The following is a 22323-nucleotide window of genomic DNA, read 5'->3' as shown; positions in this document are numbered from 1 at the left end:
GTTGTAAACAGTCTTTTTCTAAGACTCCAAGAMCTTCACATCTTTTAGAAATAACAGATCAGATCAATATCTCAGATGCAGGGAAGTTTTTCAGCCAGAGCAGCTCCTGGCTGTCATCCCCCAGCACAGACAGTGCAGCTGAGGATGCCAGAGAGCAAAGGGGCTTTGCCATGGCACTGCTGGAGACTCCATGGATGGTGATGGGGTGCTCTGGAACAGTCCAGAACCCTGCAAACTCWGTCCAGGCTGCACCCACAGCTCTATTGCAGCTCTCCACAGCAGGAATTGCAGCTTGTGCCACCCCACAGCCTCGGGGCTGGGCTGCTTCCCTGGGAACACAAATAACCCAGCATCTGTCCCAGGAGTGGCTGTGGTCTGTGGGTAATGGGCAAGGGGCTTCTTGAGCCCTAGCAACTCATCTCAGCCCCTCCTCAGGCCCTGGGCTGTGCTGCTAAAGGCTTGAATTTTACATCCTAGAGACACCGAGGTCAGGAGTTCCCAAGCTCACGGGCTGGAGCTCTCCTGGATCATCCCAAATAGAAATGAGCAAATGCTGTGGTTGCCATTAGTGCCTTGTTAATCACGGCCTGGCCCTGCTGCTCCTCTAACTCAGATCACTTTTGTGCCTYTGCTTTCCACTCACGGTGTTGGAACATTGCAGCAGACACTGCAGCGWGCTTTCTGAAGCTTTGAGGCCTCTTTCCTTTCTTTTCCTGGGATATTTACCTTCAAAGGTCACCCATACCCCTCTATAATTCCCCCTGGACACCTTCCAGGGGAAAGAAGCACCGCTGCTTTTTGCTGATTCCCCCTCCTTTCCCTCCCTCTCTTTTCCCAGAGTAATGTTTGCTACGAATCATGTGGCCAGCTTTGTTGTGAGAGTCATAAAAAGCACATTTTTCATCTCTCCTTTTTCCTGCTCTCGCTCCCTTCTCTCTCTCAGCACCAGACAGAGATTTATTCCTTCCCTGATGCCTGTGGCATTCGGAGCTGGGAGGGGTCAGGGGAGGCACTGATGGGACATAACAGATAATGCAGTGGTTCCCCGGGGGCTTGTCCAGCTCCGGAGCCGATCCATCAGCAGGCAGTGCTCGTGCCAAGGTCAGCAGTAACGAGGATGTGCTGGGGTCCCAGCCTTCCCCATGGGGCACCCTCCACTCGGGCTCCCCCAGCCCAAGCTCCAGCTTCTGATCTCTACCAGAGCTGCCTCGTGTGAGCCACGCTGTGCAGGAGAGGATGTGGCCACGGAGTGCAGGCATTGGGCTAACAGTGCACACACTCATCTGCACCCACCCCAGCCCTCAGCCCCACCACAAACAGCTCCACAGCCTTGGCTTTCCAAGATCCTTCCATTTCCAAAATACCCATCGTTGACAATCCCCTCCAGGAGATAAACCCCATCCTCATGCTCTGTGCACACACATTGGTGCAATGGGCTGCCATCTTCTCAGGTATTTTCCTTCAAAATAACCCCACAACACAGTGCTGCTGGCAGGTGTGTCCAACCCCCATCCTCTGCAATAATGACCTCGCTTCACAAGGGGGAGGCTGGAGGGCAATGAGTGGGCTCGGGTTTGATGATACTGGAGAGCTAAAGGCACAGAGGGTCTGTAAAGACCTCCAGGATCTTCACTGGTGTTAGTACAGCCTGCTATTCAAGGTGTATTTGGAAATCCCAATCAGTTTCCAGACCTACATTTATCCTCCTTCAGTGTCCAGACCTACATTTATCCTCCTGACCACCTTTTCTGACTGAATTTCACCGTACACTAAAATTAGCCAACATTAAAGGACCATTTTTGGAACTAGAAGTAAACACAAAGACCTGAATGCTGCGTACAGTCAGATTTTAGAGGGTATTGATCTGTGCAAGGTCACACAAGGAGTCTGAAGCCAGAACACACCAGCACACAGTTGGTACCCCGAGCACAAGTTCTCTCCCCAGGAGTGAGCAGGGCAGAGTGCACCCTCAGCATGGACACATTACCCAGCGCTGCCAGGGCTGCTTGGAGAGAAAAGCTTTCAGTCACCTCTTGGTGAGCATCCTAATTCTGCCTGCTCTGACCCAGAACCTATTCCTGGACAYGAGGGCTGCACAGAGTGCCATCCTGTGCCACTGTGCACCTGTGCCTGCTCCAAACCCTGCACGGCCATAACCCGGCCTCCGACGGGCTGCCATGCACTTGGCAGTTGGCCTGGAGGTTGGGCTGACCTTGGGTGTGCTGGCAGGATTTCCCTGGCACTCTGTCATCCCCATGGCTCCTGCCGGGTCCCCCCTGCCGTCTGCCTTCGCTTCAACTGTCCCTTTCCTGGATTTTACATCCCATTTTCCTTCTATCTTCATCTCCTGCCTCCGTTCCACCTCCCATTCTCTAAAACTGCTCTTAATCCTTTGGCAGCTGCTTTCATCATGTTCCTGCAGCAAACTCACCCCTCTAAAGCGTTTGGTCGCTGCAATCTCTCTTCTTCAAATTGTCACACTTTGCCAAGGGCATCAGTTATCCCATAGCTCCTCTTTAATTGGTATCATTTGCAATTGTCCCAGGCTTTCACCTTTCCTGAGGAGAGGTTTCAGTGCTCATGCTCTGCTTTGTGAGTGGCCTTTCCTTTCAGAGTGTCCATGCTGTTTGCACACAGTCAGAACTAAGTTTAGAAAACTGCTCAAGAGGGGGTGAGATATTTCCAGCATCTCTTTGGTGCACAGGTTTATTTTTGAGATAGTTGAAGAACATTTCAAGTAATTAATATATGGCTGTGGAAAGAAAGTAATCTAGATGTAGACCAGCAGCAAAAATGTCAAAGAAATAATGTTGAAGAGCAGAGGGTGTTCCCGGAAAGATACCATCAGGAAAAGCTGGGCAGAAAATAAAATTGAATATTATAGCAAGTCTGCATCTGACCTACAATCACTGGAAGCCAATGAGTGTAAAGCCACCAAAGTCCTAAAGATTGGGGCAAACAAAAGTTTTACAGGAAAAAAAAAACCCACTGAGGACTGACAAAACAGATTGTAAAAATGCAACACAGTGACTGGAATCACTGACAGGCTCATGGCGACAGAAAAACGCAACCAAGTTAAAAAATACGGGACTCCCATCCGCTCCTATAATTACATATCCTACCAATTCCACAGTGAAAGGCACTTTGTGCCTCTGCCACCATTCTCACACTGCTAAGATAAGAATTTCTATTTCAAGAGTAGTTTTCTTCTGCTGGAAATGTTCCAGGCTGGGTATGTGTTCTCATTGCTACCGAAGAGCTCCCAGCCCCGTTCGCCTGCACCGTGCCCCAGTGGCTGCAGCATCTGCTTGGGCAGAAGGACCTGTTACGCCCTTCAAAAAATCCTGAGTGCACCATGAACATACTGATCCCCTCTAGAGTGGTTATTTACTCWCTGTAAGAGTTTCTGATTACTTCAGACCGGCAGCTTACGAGAAAATAAACAGCCGAGTCATGGTTTGGCATAAGGTTCAGGTCCTGCACATCAGCCACAGAGCTGGGAAAGAAAAGATCTGAAGGACAGATTTAGATCCCTTATTACCAATTGCTTTACACTGAATAGGAAAGTAATTTACTCCCACACAGACTGGCTCTTGTCTGTGGGTTTGTCTCCATTGATTCCAGCCAGCTGAAAAATTTCATCCAACATTTTACCACCTAGAACTACTTCTCGCCACAAGTGGGCCTTTTTCTTTGGCAACTTTTGCTTTTTCAGCCTGTGCAATGAAAACCTGGGTCAGGGGGGGAATAATCACAGAATCCTTTCTGTGAAAACAAAGCTCTTCAGCCCTCATGAACATCTTTTCCATTCAAACAAAGTCATGTTCCCACCCAGCCAGAGAGATTCAAGCAGGGGATGGAGGTCAAGGGGAAGACCCTGTGCTTTGATTTCTTTTGCTCAGCATTGGAGGGGTTTTCTCTCCATTTTTCACTCGTTGGGATGTTTTGCATTTGTTGATGGCTGCAGACTGAGCACTGTTCACTCTCAGCCATGGATTTGGACCTCCAGGCAGAACAGCTCTGTCCCAGAACCACGTCCCACCTGAGTTTCTTAGAGGATATTAGCAGATAAAAGCAGACAAATGTGTTGAAGACAATCCTAAATAATCTTCAATTAAGTCAGCTAAAGGGCAYCTCCAGCCCTAAAATCAATGCTAGCACACAAATTCCAGCCAGTTATTTAATGGGCAAGAGCTGGCTTGGTCTCTTCCCTGCAAGACACACGTTTCCATATGTGCTTTTAGGACCAGAGCAAGCAAACATCTCACTCGGCCTGGGAGGGAATAGTAAAGCAAATTGGTGCTCTTGTAACCATGTGTACTCCTAAGCACAGCTATGAGAATCTGATAAATCTTTTAAAGTGCATGTTTACAATGGATTTTATTCTTTTCACCATTCTATACATGTGAGCCCTCTGAGCAAAATAACAGATCCTCTGACACTTAGAAGAAGCCACTGCCTCATTGGCTGCCCGCAGTGAAATAATTTATATTGTTATTTCCTCACCCAAATTACAAGGATTGTAAAGAAGCGTCAGAAATTCAGAGTAATCAGTGCTTTGGAAGCACAGATCCCGCAGCTGCCACACGGGTGGAAGACCCACCATTGCAACTGAGAATTTTGCCAGCCCAAAGACTGCAAAAAAAAAATTGGTCCCTGAGTGTTTTCTATCAATTTTTCTCTTGTTATTTTCTTCAATAGTTAATGGAAAGTGAGGACAAGTGGAGATCATTTAAAAATGATCTTTTGGGCTTCTCCGTGGGTTTAGTGCCAGGACCTATTTAGAGAACCATAAAGCTGTAAGGGGCCTATAACTTTATTGTATAGTCCATAAGCTTCTTAGGAAAATGAAGAGCCTTTGGACTCACATCCAGCTTGTTTTGCCACATCTCCCTCCCCTCACAAACACACCCACACACGTGTGTGCAGGGAGCGGGAACCACTAATTGAATTCACCCTTGTGAAAGCCTTAACAAATTGTAAGTGACCTTTYATACCAATTTCAAAGTCAAGAATTCGCCACTAACCCATCCCTCTCCTGCCRTTCACTGTTATGCAAAACCCACAAACAATTAAAAGAAATAATGAAGAGCCCAGCGGCCCTCTTTCCTAATTAGCTGCAGGAGGCAGTGCTGGGGAGTGTGGTTAAGTGCTTCAATTACCTCGGCCCTCCTCGCAGCCCTTGTTAGAAGAGACAGGTCCACGGGCCAAAGGGGAACAATTAAGGCGAGGCAGAGGCAGGCAGTTTGCAGGGGATGTGGGGCTCTCGCACAAGGGCCAGAGCTGTAATCATACCCCAGCTTCCTGCTGGGCTACACASAGACAAATTAACGGGAGATAGATTGCCACCTCCAGCCCATCAGTAACCAGGGAGGAARGGAGGCACCACAGCAGTACAAGAGAGATGTAATCACAATTTTCCTGTGCTCTCAGCCCCCTTTCAGGGCACAGGGACCTGAGCAGTGATATCTCGCTGCTGCCTGTGTTGGAGGTACCCAAATAGAATAACAGAGGCCAGCTTGTGCTTTATTTGGTGAAGACAGTACTTGTGGTAGCTGCCCCAAGGAGCCCCAYGCTCCAGAGATGCTGGAGACTGTTCCCCACTAAAAAACTGGATGGACTCGATCTTGGAGATCTTTTCCAAACTTAATGTTTCTGTAAGAAACCAAGCTGAGCTGGTGGGAACTGGTTCCCAACCATGCCTAACCACGAGCATGGGCAGATTTTATATGGACACTTCTACCACAGGACAAATCCTCCCAGCATGAAGCACACAAGAAGGAATAAGAAGGTGGTGCTCCTGTAGGCTGTCTCCCCCGTGGGCTGAAGGCCCCAAAGACAGATCTGGCTGTGCAGCAAATGCACATCTTAGATGGAGCGACACCAGCAAGGACTAAACCCCCCTGAAACCTCAATCTTTCAAGAAAGGGTTAAAGTTTCAGCACAGGCAGCGGTGCAGCAACACCATTTTAATGTCACAACCATAGGCAAATTCCATTCTGTGCCTGATCTGTTGCATGAGCACCCATGCAGGGCCAGATCCTGCTGCCTCTAAGCTGCCACTGGAAGCAGAGCAGGATTTTGGGCAGAGCCCAAACAGCTGCACAACCACWGGGGAGCCGATGGAGCATCCTCTGCTCCCTGCCCCGCTCCCGGCCGGAGCCCATCCTGACCTGCAGCAGGAAAAGCACTGCCCTGGCTGCAGAGCCACACACAAACCCCACGGGCTGAGGCTCGCACTGAAATATTTACGTGCTTTTGAATTATACAAGAAAAAAGAAGCAATTGCAAGTAAAGTTTTTACCCTTTCGCAAATTGATTGCACCTTTCAAGCTGATACAAACCCCCTTCCTGAGCAAAGTCCTTTGTATCCACTTTTGCCACTTTTTTTTTGCAGCTGATATATAAACCTTTGAAAATAAGTTTGAGGGGAGACTGACAACCTTGAAACCTCAAGAGCAGCATGGCATTGACGGGTGCCGCTCCCTGAGCTGAGTATTATAGATAGATTTTAATTTCATTTTAACAAAATAGCTGTCTCCAGTGGAAGAAGCATCAAGAGCTAAATGAGGACCCGTCTTGAGCTGAATCACGTTGAACAGACCTCGGCACTGTCATTGATTTTCTGGGAAGAAAAAAAATGCCTCTGGCTACTAAACCAAATTAGTAGTCACTGATGACCAATTATTTTGCCCCACTGTGAACGGGGAGGCGTACTAAAATTCCAGTTTGTCAGACCCAAGGCTCTCTTCTCAAACACCTTTCAACAAGCGTGTACCAAAAATCCCTCAGATGGTTCTGACGCCTTCCTGTTTTCGGCAACTTCTCCTTCTCCAAAGTTTTAATGAGCTGCTGCTCTGAGGATGGCCTGCCACAAAATGAGCCCTTCTCAGAATGGTGGAGCACTATTTGGCACTGGCACAAATCACAGCTGTCAGAATTTATACACACATACACAAAAAAGTGTCAGCCTAATGTTTGCAAATTATAATTACCATTTCTCTTGCATGTCCCTGGTGCCTTCATTTTAGATAAATCCCAGCTCTGAGGTATCAGCTGCAAAAGCACTGAAGGCTCATATTGAATAGAATAGATTTAACTAGTTTGTAGCTCATTTAAGGCCTACACTGTTTTATTTTAATATTGTTAATACTTTATTTTACTTTTTAACACTGTTTTCACAGTAAAATAGCCCATTAGGAGGCTGCAGCTTCTTTTCCAGGAGATGTCTGGCAGACTAGAATTCCACATTGTATAACCAAGTTAGCAGGTGCTTGTCATTTCAGTTGAAAATAGGTCTGTACCCTGACTCTTGAAAGTAAATTAGAGAGATTCTATTAAAGAGACAGGAACTGTTTCAGGGATAATAGTTTTGAAAATGTGCACAGATAAATTTTAAAATATTTAGGAAATGTCAGCATTAGAAGTGGCTCCAACTATTTGACTATAAAAGGAAGCAGATGAGTATTTTCTTTCCCTACAATTATAAATAATTTGTTACATCCTATCAGAACTTCTTTGCCTTTCCTTCCTGTGGCTTGTGCTTGTGCCAAAACAAGGAGATCTGAGTTATTCTGAATGAGATGGATTTTAATGTGTAATAAGCATTTCTAGCAGATGCTTCCCCTGCTCTGCCCGCAGCATCCGCCGACAGCAACGGCAAAATCCTCCCRGTTCAGGAGCAACATCTGGGCAGGGTGACAAAGGGAAAGGGAACACCCAAGCCATTGATCCCTGTCCTTAAGTAGCACTAAGGCAAAAGGACATTTTCCCAAAGGCCAGCTGCAAGTAAGAGCTGTCACAYTGCCAAGCAGCACCAATATCGGGGCCAAATTCCCCCTCCACTCCRCTGAGATCAGGCTTTGACCTACAAAGGAAAAGCCACCTCGCTGAAGTCTTGCAGTAACCTCAAAGAAGTGTTATCTGATATCCCCTGCTCTTCCCCACTCTCTCAGTGTTTCTCTCCAAGGAGGAAAAGCCAGAAGAAGCCTCACATCCTACAGCCCAACGTGGATAACCGACACGTGAGCCATTCCCACCGATTTCAGAGAGGCAGTTCATGCGTGCACCATTCCAGGCATGAGTCTATACTTTGCTGGATCGGGACTTAAATGCGATTAATCACACRGCAGGGAAGGATCTCTGAAGAGCATCAACCCAAATGTGTCCTTTCAAGCATTTACTTACAAGCCAGCTGTGGACTAATCAGTCACCAACTGGCTGGTCCACTGGAGATGGTAAAAGTCACGTCCATAGAGATGTGAAAACACATTCAACTTGTAAAAAAAAGAAAAAAAAAATCAATAATCAAAAACTACACACAAAGGCTCAGTGCTTTTCTGCATCCCTCCCTGCTACTTCTGGAGAGCAAAGGGTTGGGAGCAAACAAGCAATGCYCACCCTGTGCTTGTGTCAGAAATACCAACATTTACACCACAGTATGAGACTGGAGATCTACCCACATAATAACACACTTGACCACACATTTGCCATGTCTTTTAACCTTTTTAAGTATTTTGCCCAGCTCTGATCACTATGAAATGCCAAACTGGAAGGGAAGGAGGGGAAAGAAGAGGGGACAAAGGGTAAACATCAGTGTCGCCTTTGGCACTGGGTGTCTCCAGATAACGGTCTGGAGCAGCAGAGCTGATTTGTAAGCAAAGGCTTGAAAAGCCCTGCAGCATGTGATCTATGAAACAGGAGGCCTGCAGAAGGATGCCTCCTCTGATATGAATGTCCCCTTGGGATGTATATTGCTGGATTGCACATCTAGTATCATTAGAAAACACGACCATAGATTAGGCTGTTTTGAAGCATGTGGTGTGCAATAATTAAGTAATAAAAGTCACCACGGGGGTGAAGGAACAAGAAACAGAAGAGTTACTATTTGCATACACGCTGCTGGCACCCTCYGTGATCATCAAGGATTCTCCAGGCTGCTAAAAGCTGGCAGCTGTCAGTTCTGGASCCACTCCTGCCATAAACCACACATCACAGTTCTGTCTGTGACATGGGATCCTGTGCACAACAAGGTGGAGCTGATGGCCCAGAAGCAGCCCAGCAGTTATCACAAAGCTCCAATGTCCTGCAGTTTGTCTGGACACGCAGGAAAAGCCCTGGCTCTGCTGTGGGAGCTGCAGGTGAAGGTTCTGCAGGCTACAGGTGGGAACAGAGCTCCACAGCCATCAGCTGCTGATGAAATGGGAAAGATCCCCCACAGCAAGGTGTGCAAGGACAAGGACCAATACAACTTGAGGCCCTCCATCACCTCCAAATGTTTGCCTMTGGGGGAAAGGAACAGCAGCAGGACCACAGGAATTACTGAGTCTCTGTCCCTGCTACTGCCATGGTGGCTGATGAAGCATCCTCACTTGCAAGGAGAGAAGCTCAACAGCTTCAGGCTGCAGCTTTGCCACTAGCTGGTCAGGTTAACGCCAGCTCAGAGTGGGGCACTGGCCACCAAGCATCCACCTTTTTACTCCTTTTCTAGAATCAGAGTCATGTGCAACTCTCCCCACTCCTGTCTGCTCCTTGCTCCTGGAATCCTCTTTCAAGGGGCAAATACACCTGGGCTGTGCAGCTGAGGCACCAGACCAGGGCTCAGCATTTCAGCTCCCCTTTCTGCTGCAGACACCCAACCATCTGCACCGGGTCTGTTTTTATCCCTGTTCAGACAGCTTAGGACAGCACTTAATTCTCTCGCCCCATGCATCATTGCATATTTGCAGCTTTGGTGTATCCTATCAGAGAGATTTTTAATAGCAAAARTGGAGTTATTTTAGCAAAACACACTTGGCACCCAGTGGTTCTTCCCCTGGATGGGATCCAGCCAGAGCTGCTCCACTGATGGGAAATGATGGGAAATGCTCTCCTGAAGCTCCAGCAGGGCCCAAAGTTGAGGTGCAGCCTGTGGTGCCTTGTGGTCCTTCCAGCTCAGCAGGGCTCAGACAGAGCTACTGAAACCTGTCCTGTAAAAGGTTGTGCAAAAAAAGAAATTGTTCCAGTTCTGGGGAATGCCTTGGCACAGGTCACCCCGGTGTGTGTTAATTGCAAATTATTGTGGGTTTGAGGTTTCTTGAGGATGAGAAAGCCTTTCCCAGTTTCATTCACATTCTCACCTTCCAGGAGCAGAGATATGAACCAGCACGAGGAGATAAACATTATATTGGTGTCTTTTCAATGTTTTCCAGGCCTCCCTCTCCCTTTTTTGACATCATGCAACACAGATTCAAGGAGCTGTGGATGGAAGAGCAGAGAGCCCGGACTGTGGTCCAGCGCGTGATGAAGAAGAAAAAGGTGGGAATACTCCAGCAATGCTTTCCCCTTCTTGCTGGGCACAGCCCCCCACTGTCCTGCCCCACAAGGGATGGATGGGCTTCTCCCATGGAGCCATGGGGAGGGCTCTCAGCTGGGAAAACATCCCCCCCATCTACTGATGAAGCCTAACAAAGATGAGCATCTGCTGGCCAGCAGCTCTGCCAACAGCTCTGCCATCAGCTCTGCCCACATTACCTGTGACAGTGGCCACAAGAACTGAAAAATTTTAAAAGGATCAACCCCAGCCCTGAGCCTGGCGTGGTGTGGTTGATGCCAGCACCCAGAGCAGTTGTTAGAGTGCAAGGCTGTGCTGTTGAACACAGCAGCATTGTAATATCATTTAAAAGCAGCCAATGACTGTTTTATTAGTTAATGGCTCAAAGAAGAGTCGAGCTAATATGGTAATGACCAATTTCAATGGGCTTACTGCCATCACAAACTGTGCTTTATAGTTGAAATGCAGGAATACAGTGTCCTTAATTAGCAGCTATTTTATGAATACACCAGCCTGGGATGTTGGAAAGTGYATCCCTCCTTTATCTATTAATGACTGATGTTTTTAATCACTAAGTTGCCTCCATCAAGCTCCCAAAGCCTGCAGCCACCAGTTACTGAGTTAAGCAACACAAACCTGTATCCTAGACCACAGAGCWGACAGATTCCCAGGGTTTCATGCAGTGAAACATTCACCAGGTACCTGCACTGGCTTGTGCTGGGATGGTCAAACATTGCAAGCTACAATTGATCAGGAGAGCTTCACTCACCAGACAGCCAGGAAACACCACCATGGTCATCCCAGTTAGGGATGAGCCATGGCTTGTAGCTCAGGGCACAGAACTTCCTGCAGGCAGCAGTTACTTCCCTGGGATGCTCTGTTATGCAGACACTGAGAGCTGGCAGCTGCTCCTATTTTTCCCATCAGTGTGTTTTAACTATCAGTATTGGCTGCACGGACATGGAAAACCACCCAGATCAGGCACCACTTTCAGCCCTGTCCATCCAGTGTCACTGCATTGCACGACACGGAGCTGATGTGGCCATGCAGCTGTTTGAGCCCACTCTTGTTCACCTTTGGTTGCAGAAAAGCAAAGTGCAACTGTTTAAACCCATTTGTATTTCTATTTGGGTGCAGCTCAGCAAAGTGCAGCTGTTTAAACCCATTTGTGTTTCTCTTTGGGCACAGCTCAGCGAAGGGGTGCGTGATAATCGCACTCAGTACCTGCGCATGCACCCACCACCCAAGAAGGAGGAGTCCTTCTGGCACCCACAACGCTTCGGGAAGGTATGGACCCCCCACAACCYATCCCGTGACCAAAGTCAGCTTTTCTGGGCCTCTACAAGCACTTGATTGAAAGTGGGGACACTCCAACCTCGCCCACATGTCCTGGTAACATCCTTAGCATGCAATGAATGAGGGTCTTAACTCAGACTCCCCATGACCCAAACCTTAAAATGATCCCAAATGTGATCAAACATCAGCCCCTTTTGAACATCAGAGTGGGATATTTTTTACCAACTATAAACCCTAGAAGAGAGGCAGCAGTTGCCCAGATAATAACTTGGTTTTTAACTTATATGCACTTTCATGAGCTTCATAAGATGAGAGGCATCTTTTTCTATTTCACTGTAAGTAGAGGGGTGGCCTTTGCTCTACAAGTGCCCTACACAAGCAGCACAGTCACACCTGCATTTTGGTCCCCTGCCATTTCATCAGCTCTCACCAAAACTAATTCAAACCCAACCAGATGTTTCAAGCAGCTTTTCCACCCCAGGATTAGAGATTTCCACGAAGCCTGCATTCTTGATACCTCTCTAAATTACCTGATTRGCAATATTCATCCTGAGACAAAGCAAAGGGTCTGGCCAGGTTACAGATGTGCATGGCACTTCCTTTAAATGAGCCAAATAAGAGCCAAGGTGGAGATTTCTTGTTCTATTGATGGGATCTAAACATTTCCATGAATTCATCTGCACAACCTGCCATGCTCTGGGGTTAAAATTGTTGGGGCTAAACTTGTTAAAATTCTTGGGGTACTGGTTAGAATTCCATTAGTTTTGTTTGTGGTGTAAATTACAGGAAAACTTCAAGWGAAGAGCTGGGGTGGATTTTAGAAAGGAAAGGGAAAGAGCTGGATCAGTGGAAAGGAGACACCAAAAAGTGAAAGCACTGAGACCCTGCAGGCAGTTTACATGGCCAAAATCATATCTGGCATTGACAGATACCTCTGCAAAGAGCTCTCAGCTCTCTGTCCTGGCCCTTCTTCTGATGGGGCCATTTTTTTTTGCCACACCGTTGATTTCTAACCGCAGTTTTAAACAGCGAAGAAGCCTTGTGCCTTCCTGAAGGTAATTTGCTTGTACAAGTTGGAGAGTTTTACCCAAGAAATGCATTTTGCACCACCTTGATGTATTCCTCCAACGTCCTGTCTAAGAGTGTCCGATTAGCATATGTCAGTAATCATTTATCCCCACTGCCTGTCAGCTCGGAGCTGCTGCTGCGGCGATGGCAGCGAGAGAACATGACCGATCGCTGTTAAACAGATTGTGAGAGTCACACGAGATCCTGGGGCAAGCCTCCTCTTTAGAGCTCCTCTCACCCCAGACCTTTCCATCACTGCTCATTTTTCAGCCTGGGTTGTGTTTTCTGCTTTCCCTTTTGTTTCATCCGTGGCTGTGGTTGGGTTCCTGCCCCAGCCCCTCTCAAACCTCCAAATCTTTCCTTTTTCTCTCCTTCTCCCCTTCTCTTTCTTTGAAGCRGCATCCAGGGAGAAGGAACAGCTCATTTTGCACAGCCTCTGCAGATTTTCCATACTCCTTCTTGCTCATTGCCTTACCCTTGCCATTACCTCCCCAATGCAGATCTAACAGGCACAGCCCATGTTAGAACTCAGAGCAGGGAATTTGTTGTTCACTTGACTTTCAGTGCATGGTTTCCTCCAAGGGAAAATAACTCCTTTTGGACATCCATAAATGTTTACCCAGTTAAAAGCTGTAGCAGCCTGGAGAAAGTTAAGGGTTCCCAAAGATATTTGGTGGTCTCCAAATTTGACTAGCCATGTAAAGCTAGGTTCCACAGAGGTGGTTGAATGGTTTTGAAAGCCAGACTGGCCTAACCCATCAACTAAACTCCAGGAGTCAGTGTCAGTCCCTCCTTTATAAGGTGACAACAGACCAAAACACTGTCCCCAGTCCATATAACACTCTCTTCCTRCTGTGCAAAGGTTCATAAAAATCAACAAGAAGGATTTTTAATACCCATCCCAACCCATTAACAGAGAGCTGCAGAAATTTGGCATGGATATCTCTGCTGGCTCAAACTGAGCTTTCCATTCAGCCCCTGCAAGATTCTTTCCCTGCACCATGCTAGAGCTTGCYCAAGAAGTGGAAGAGAAGAAAACAAAGGAGCTTTTCCCTCCTCACTAATTGCATCTGCTTGCTCCCTGCATTGCCAGAGCTGCATGGCATTACATAGTCATTCAGTCAGCAAAGTATGGACAAATTGACTAYATTTTCATTTGGATTTAGGTTTCAGCCCCACTGCTTTAGAATAATGGCCCACACTGTTAAGCTAACTGGTGATTTRCAGGCTCTCCCACACCGGGTGCTCCTGCTCCGTCTCGCTCTGYAGGACTGACCTGGCCTGGGGTCTCCTGGGCCCCCCAGCCCACYGAGACAAACAGGTCACAGTCATGTCCTGATGGGCAGTTCATTAGGGAAAGATGCTGCATTGGAGTGGTTTTTATATTTGGGGTTTTTTTTTTAACAAAACCAAGCAGATGTTAACTCCTTATTCACCTCAGCAGGATGCTTTCACTGCCCTCCTCGTCCTCAGCCACACCCCAAAGCAAACAGCCTCTGCCTTGCTTTGCCTGCAGTGACAATTCCAGGGCTCACATTTTGCCAGCATGGCTGGGACTGCACCAAAACTTAATTAACTTGTAGATGTGGGACTGCATTCCCTGGGGACTCTTCTCTCAGGCACCCAGCATGGACATAAATTATGGTTTGGATTGGAAGTGCACCTTGAAGATCATCTCCAACCCTCCTGCCATGGCAGAGACACCTTCCATTGGACCAAATTGCTCAGAATTCCATCCAGCCTGGCCTTGAACACTTTTAGGATGGTGCTGCCACAACTTACCTGGGCAATCYGTTTCAATGCCTCACCACCCTCACAGGGAAGAATTTTTTCTGATATCTAAACCTACTCTCTTTCATTTTGAGCCCATTCTCTCTTGTTCTCTCACCCCAGGCTCCTGTAAACGGTTGTGCCCCATCTTACCTGTAAATTCCCTTCAGGCCACCCCAAACCCTTCTCTTTTCTCTGAGCAATCCCAATTCTCTCAGCCTTACATACTCCTGTCTCTGTGTCACTCCTCACCTGCTGGCTCAGGCAGAATGATGCCAACAAAACTCTAGAAAGGACGTTGTTCCCAAAAAACAGCATCACCCCCTGTGCAAGCCCAGGGTGAGGCTCCATCTACCTCCACCTGACTGTTTGATAGTCACTATCCAAACCAGAAAGCCAATCCTGGCCACCTCCAAGATATTTCCAGAGCTCTATCAAGTCAAGAAGTATCCAGGTAGCAACACAGCAGCAACACAGGACAGAATTCACCAATGTGTCAAAACAGCTCCGTGCACCGCATGTCACTGACACACACCAGGGCTCTTCCTTTGCTCATTAGACAATCCCAGCTCGCAGCCACACTGAGGTGGCTTGTTTACTTGACCAAGCAAGGGGAAGGAAAGAAAATGCAGCAACTTTGGACGAGACTTTTGTCACCGTGCGCCGCCTTCCCGAGCAGATGAAACGCGCGGCGCGCGATGCGCGATATGAATAAGCGATAAGCAATTGACGAGCAAGTGTTCGGGTACCTTGGCAAAAGACTTAATTTGCAACCTGGCACAAAATCAAAGGCTCTGTCAACGGCTGAGCGGCTCTCCCGCGTATGCCTTGCATTACCTGGGAAAGCTCTGTCAGGTAAATTTCCACTGAAAGTAATTAGAGGAATCCCCACTGTATAAACTTTGCAGCAAAATTCTGGGCTCTGGAATTTGATTCTCACCAGGGATCCGATATCTGCTCACAGCCTGATCCTTCGTCAGAATTAGCAGTYGAGGTTTAACATGTACACACAAAAATGTTCCGCATTTTTTTTTAATGCCTTACCTCTATTTTTGTCTATGGAGCTGAACTGACAAGCGCAGCTCATGTAATCTCGCCGCTGTTGTGTTGTCAGAAAAGCCACAGATTCTGCTTAAATAATCTGGGCTTGATACACACAGCACACGGTGGGCTGGATGTTCAGGTCCTCTCGGGTTTGAGGGCAGAAAAACTTCTGGGACTTGGAGTGTTCTAAAACTCATCTCCTGGAGCCCACGTAGTGCTTAAAGAACAAAGCAACGAGTTCAAGAACTTCACATCACCATGGTACCAGATCAAAGCTCCCTTCAGTGGGATTTTGGCTGACCAAAAAGAATTAAAATCAGTGTCACCTGCCCAAGTGACACGAGTTGGTGGCTCCCAGCCCTGTGGTGACAACCCAAAGCAGYATCAGTGGCCTGCAGCAGGCACAATGCAAAGAGAACTCAACACCCTTCAGGGTTCCAAAYGGGTGGCACAGACCCAGCTGGCCTGGGCATGATCCCTGTCTCCTCTGGGACCCCAGCAGAGATGTCACCTCCCACACCATGGCCACCTGCAGCYTCTGGGCCCCTGTCACCATCACAAGAGGTTTTCTTGTTTGTCCTTACAGCCAAAGCTCCCAGCAATACAATTGTTCAAATCCCAGCGAAGCATTTTCATGGTCCAGTCTTTTCCTTGYGCCCTGGACACTCAGCCTCTCATCCTACCCTAATTCTGCCTTCTGGCATAGAATATTTTGCCTTGAAAGGGACTTTTAAGGGCCACCTAGTCCAGCCTCTGCAAAAAGCAACCAGATCATGTTTCTCAGAGCCCCATCCAACCTGACCTTGAATGTTTCTMGGGATGAAGCATCCACCACCTCTCTGGACAACCTGTGCCAGTATTTCAACATCCTCATTGTAAAAAACTTYYTATAWCTTATCTCAGTCAACCCTCTCTTAATTAAATCCATTGCTAGCCACACTCAGCATTTCCCCCTTCTCCCCCAGAGACAGAGTGACCCATCCTTCCTCTGCCATTTCCATTGCTCTGGACACAGGAAAACAGCATCCTCCTGTGCAGCTTTACAGCCTGGAGCATCTCCACCTGCATCCAAGCCCCAGAGTCCAAAGGCAGCACAAGGAACAGGGGGCCACCACTCCCCTTTGCTCTTATGGAGACACTCACCCATGAAGGAGCAGATTTTGGGTGCTCACAGTTCGTGGCAGAGTGAAACCAAACATGCTGTGTTGGGTTATGGGTGAGCACCTGCCATTGCTTGAAATGCACACTTCCACAGAAATGCTTTTTAAATGGATTTGRGGTTTCATTCATGGCCCTCTTCTGACTTCTGCAGAAATGCTATTTATCAACAGACAACTTTGAGTAAAACTCTTGCCTGGCATGAAAAGGGTCAGGATTCAGATGTCAAGCRCACGAGGTCAGTGTGAAAGCTGCCAGCTCTGGTTTGACCCTCAAACATCTGCCAARGAGGTGGGGGGCACACACCAGGTTACAGCTCCAGTGGGTTAATTCTTCTTTCCTCATGCTGTTGCCCAGACCAGATGACCAGTGAACTCCAGCAAATATCTGTGGCCATAATTTTCAGGAAAGAAAAAAAAAAAAAATCCAACCCAAATCTCCACGGGACATTAAATACAACAGTCAAAAATTGCTGAACACTGTTTGAAACCTTCCTGGGCTTGAAGCAAATAAAGATCATTTAGCCCAGGGTCCCTTGTCCTGCATTTCCCTCTGTTCTTACCAAGGTGGGGAGAGAAAAATCAACCCCATTCGTTAAGCCAGTTAAGCACGCTCCTGGCAGGAAAAGCCACATTATTTGTAACCCTAATAATCCAACACTCACCTCTGAGCACAGCTCATCTTGGACAGAATAACGTCTGTTTTAAAAGTACCTGCCTCTCTCTAACTTGTCACGGCATTTGTTGACAACCCTATTGAAAGGCGCTCTCGATGCGGCTGTGAAGGATCTTTCAGCACCTCTTTCTCTTTCCTAGACAGTTTTTGAAAGGGAGGGGAGAAAAAGAAAAAAGCCATCAATACAGGGGGAAAAAGGCATCAGCAGCCAACATCGGCTGATGAAGCGCCTCACCTGGGCCCCCAGCACACCGCCTCCAATTAAATCAAAATGGTTTGTTTTTAATGGTCTTTTACACTGACAAGTGGGCTATCATTCCAGGCCTAGAGAGCTGTCAGGGAGCCGAGGCAAATCCTCCGTTGATAATGCCCAATGCTTCCAATTAGGAACCGAGGCCGCTCCTGGCGCACTAACGATTCCCCAGCCTCCCCCAAGGCCCCTTCGGCGTTGGCTGTTTCGTCTTCCCTCTTCCTCCGCCGCAAATTACTGACACAAAACGGAGGCGCCCCGGTGCCTCCTCACCACGCCGGGSCCCGGCCCTGTTGGATTTAATGAGGCGATGGAAGTTTTTGCGGATCTTTCGCTAAATTCTTTTCTTGTTTGACAGCTGCTTGAGTGTTGACCTTATAAAAGATTTAGTGTTTCTCATTATTTTCTGTCAAGCTTTACAAGCGATGGCTTTCGCGGAAAATCATTTGCATCTCGATGTGCGCGCGCGCAAGGGGTGGGTTTGGGGTTTTTTTTGTTTTTTTTTTTTTTTATTTGTACAGGGATGCTCGGCGCGCTGAGCGTCAGCGTGTGCACCCTGCCTCTCTCTGTATTGTTTATTTTACTCCCTTCTCCCCCCTTCCTGAAAAAAAAATCCAGTTTTGTGTTGTTTTGGAGGAAAAAAAAAATCCTCAGGATTTGTTTGACTTCTGTAAATAAAGGAGGTTTTGGTGGAAAAAAAAATACTAGAGATTGGTTTCCTGTAAAGAGAGCTCAGGAAAGTGTTTTGTCACCCGCTAAAAGGATTCGATCAAACGGGTGATGGAGAAACGAGGCTGAGCTTTGTTGTTAAAGTGAAAAATGGTGCAAGGCTGGGAATCTGCCTGGGAGCAGGTGGGCAGAGCCAGGCAGGGGCTGGGAGAGGAACAGGTACAGCCACAGCTCGGTGGATCTTTCCAGGCCAGGAGGAGAGCCTGCTGCTGTTCATTCAGCCCTTTTCTTTCTCAACACCTYCTACAAATGATCACAAACCATCAAACCCGGCTCTGTTAAACTCCCCCAACAAGCTGAGCTTATTCTGTGAGCTTTTTCTTACGGTGCCCGGCAGGTGCAGCACCCACAAACCCTGCTCAGTCTCTGGGGTTTGATGCCATCAGGGCAGCTCTGCCTTCCCTGCACCAGCTTGGCCTTCCTGCATCTCACCTTCAGTTTATCAACCCTCATTAACACACCTGCTCTAATGAATCCTGCAGTTTMACACAAAATTGAGAAACTCAGAAGATTATACCCCTCCCTAAACACATATTGGAGTTTTAGGAGTGGTAATTATTYTTCTTGCCCCTCTAATTCTGTGAAGCAAACACTGACATCTCAACGTCCCAGCTGCAAGGGTCCTGCAGGTTTTTATTTGTCAGTAACAAATGCAATGAACAGCAGTAAAAMACTGCTCCTCAGCAGCAGCCTGAGCCCACCACAGCTCCATCATCCTGCAAGGAAAACCCTTGAAGTTTTTCCTACAAACCATATTCCTGTCCTGCTGCAGCCAGGGCTCCAAACAAAATCCTGGCATAAAAACCCATAACTGCAGCAGAGTAATGGCAAAGATCATCAGCTGTCTCTAGAGGAGGTACCTTTGGGTTCATCATTTAAAATACGAATTAGAAGAATCAYGGATGAGGATTCATCACTGGCATTGACTTCTCAACACCAGTCTCTGTCATAACAAGACCTTTGACCCAAGGACACCCTCATCTGGACTCCAATTACCGGGAGGGTTTCTCATTTTTTAAAACAGCACTTGCCCCTGTCCTACACCTGGTGCTTTCCACTCACTCATGCTGAGGGCAGAGGGCTGGCATCCCCCACAATTTCTTCAAGGCTYTGCTCCTTTTAATTACTGCCAGTTGTGGCTCAGTGGGACATTTCTCACCCAGGAGCTTTGTACCAAGGTTGGAGTGAATTAACTGCTCTTTCCTCTCCTGTGGCTTCAACCCAACCCCAGGCAGAAATTTCCCTGTGCCCAGTTCTGAGCCCTGGTGGATAAAGGAGCATGGCAGAAAGGCAGAGGCACATTCAAAAGAAGGAGCTCAGCTGTCCTTACCTGCAAGCACTGGATTTTTCTAACAATCCCAACATCCAGGAAAAAAACTCCTGCATCTTTAATGGCAGAATGGATTTGGAACAACCAGGGATTGTCCCTGCCAGCTCTCTGGGGTTACCCACCTCCTTCAGCARCCCTTGGTTCTGCCTCCCCCACCTCTCCCTCCATAGAGGGGTTATGTCACTGCTGCTATTTGTGAGAAAGCAAAAACATCCAGAAACAGCTGTCTGAAGTTAGGCACTCGAATGCATATTTAAGTACCTGAACGCCTTCCTCCGGAGAGGGGGAATAGCTAAATACGCTTTGTTTGTCTTGATTAATGAGATCACTAGCAAGCTTTTCAGGGCAAAGACTGCTCTGTATTTTTACATATGCAAAACCTGACATCCAGCCAGCCTGAGCAGGGTGGGGGAAGCGGAGGCAGATGTGTGGCACAGGGAATTGTGCTGGGGCAGGCAGAGCCCCAGGGAAGATGCTCAGAGCTCAGTAACTGCATCCCCCGTGCTGCACACAGCTGTGTGAGAGCCCCACTGCTCACCCCAAAGGGTCCTGGTGCCTTTCTCCCCCAGATTATTTCCCTTTTGTTTGTTGTCATGGGCATTTTTTCACGCTGTCCCCACCTCGAAGGGGATTCCTGGGGAGATGCTGCTTCTGTGTCGTGCCAGAGCCCCTGACCTCACCAGCTTTGGGAGCTCTGAGCCCATCCTGGCCTCCTCAGTGAAGCCCACACGAGTCCTGCATTGTAGAAAACAAATCCTATTTATTTCAGGGCCCACCTTAGGACATGTCAGCCTTTGAAAATGTCAGACAACAAACACACCATAATAAAATGACAGCATTTTGTTGCTAGAGCAGGGCAAGAATCTCCTGCAGTCAATCAGAAAGCCASTCCTCGTTCTGAGCAGGTTTAAATGTTTAACTTCAGCCACAGCAACATCTCCCAGTCAGGCAAAAGCCCTTGTGCAATGTGCAGTCTCCTCCYTGTCTGTGCTTCAGCCTGTTTGCTGGGGCTGTCTCCTGCCTGGAACCAATCCTCTCTCTGCTCCTTTCCTCATAGGTTGAGCCTCAGCTCAGGACTTTTCCGGACCCTGACTCTCTGAAAAAGGCTCTGAGTGCCAGGATCCCCTGGAAGTGGTCCCCGACCCCAATGGGCCGGCGCAGCCCAGCCCGCACGGGGCACAGCCTCTGTATTCCAGATTACTCTAGGAAATAGACTTTCTCTCAGGTTTTACAGTTATGCTAATGCACATATAGCCAAATAAACCATAAATATAAGAGGAATGATTCTGTCTGAGCCTGCTCATTGTTTCCTGTCCTTGTTTGAACACCACAGTTCTCATCACGCTCAGGAACAGGGCAGTGCTCACACCAGGGAGGGCAGGACAGGCTCCTTCACTGCTGGTTCTGAACAAATAGATTGGATGCAGCCATTTCCTAGCTGCTATCAAATCTGGAATATCTCATCTCTTTGCCAAAAAAGCTTCCCATCACTGCCTGATTCAGCAAAGCCCTTGCCTGAGTGAAGGAATCCAAACAGCTGCTCTAAGAGCTCTGCCAAATTGAGGCCTCACCACAGGCAATGGCTCCACTTGAAGGTGGCTCCAGCCAGCTCCACACTCACCCTCCTACAGCCTGGAGTCCCTCAGGGCTGAGCCTCTTCAAGCACTTGCTGGACAAACTCAAACTCTACCAACACCAACTCAAAAAACCCACAGGTGACAGCAGAGACTCAGCCAGGAACCAAAACATTTGGAATCCATGTCCTCCCAACAGAGCATTTCACCTCAAAAAAATACCACTTGGTATTAAGTGCAATTATTTTATCAGCATCTTTATTGCTGGAGGAATAATTAATAATAATTAATTAATCTTGTGTAGTCTGCTTCTCACATCTACCATTACACCTCAGATTGTACCAGCTTTTAAAGCCAAAGTAGCTCCCAATTTTCATATTCACTATCCCACTGGCCCTTGGAGAGCTCAGGTGTGTTCACCCCAGAGCTCTGGATGTTCCAGCATGATTTTGCCCCCACACCTCAGCACTGGAGTTAGCTCAGCTCACTTTCATAAAGCCACCAGCAGYCATGAAGGACGTGAAGAACCCATGCTGAGCTCAGGGCTCATTGCCCCTCACATTTCCAGCCAAACTTTGAAAGCCAAACCTCAAAGAGAAGAGTTCTCCATAACATTTCACTGCATTGCTCAAGATGAAACAACAAAGTAAACTGCGAGGGCAGCTTTTCTTACCCCTCTCAGGSCAATGAAGGCTCCCCAGCAGCTGTTCCAACATTTCCCACATCCCCTCCTTGGGGCAATTTGTACCTCAATCTRCCCTTTATGTAAGAAAGAAGCTTTAACAAATCCACCCTGCCCACAYCTGAGCTGAGGGAGGCACAAAATCATCTACTCCACACCAGGAAACCCCTGGTACGTGGTTGCCTCTTTTCAGTACAGGCCTCTAAACAAAACCCATCTAAAATAACGAGGAGGATAAGAGCAGGGTTTGCCATGCTGGCACAGGTRGATTATAACCAAAGACCTTTCCCACCTCCCCAGGGAGGGAGGAAGCCAGGCTTCAAATGACTTGTCTTGCTAAAAATGACACTGTTTATGAGTGTGTGAGAAACCCAGGCATGAGGTTTGTCCTTCTGCCTGCTGGGAGSCACATCCAGCTCTCGGTCCTGCCACGGC

General features: G+C 47.8%; 1 protein-coding gene across 1 annotated transcript in view; it reads left to right on the top strand.

Annotated features, from left to right (window-relative positions):
* The window catches only part of CFAP77 (cilia and flagella associated protein 77), a 56172-nt gene extending 35270 nt beyond the window's left edge, over positions 1-20902 (top strand). Inside the window, exons 4-6 of the mRNA XM_057371579.1 lie at positions 10191-10296; positions 11501-11599; positions 20690-20902. Of these exons, the coding sequence (XP_057227562.1) occupies positions 10191-10296; positions 11501-11599; positions 20690-20845 (361 nt within the window). The 3' untranslated portion in view covers positions 20846-20902. The remainder of the gene's footprint in view (positions 1-10190; positions 10297-11500; positions 11600-20689) is intronic.
* The last annotated feature ends 1421 nt before the right edge of the window (positions 20903-22323 follow it).

Source organism: Malurus melanocephalus, unplaced genomic scaffold (genome assembly GCF_030028575.1).
Source record: "Malurus melanocephalus ecotype Western Australia unplaced genomic scaffold, MMel_1.1 scaffold_149, whole genome shotgun sequence".
Classification (NCBI taxonomy): Eukaryota; Metazoa; Chordata; class Aves; order Passeriformes; family Maluridae; genus Malurus; species Malurus melanocephalus.
Note: the sequence above shows the minus strand (reverse complement) of the source record. Positions and strands in the feature narration are given on the sequence as shown.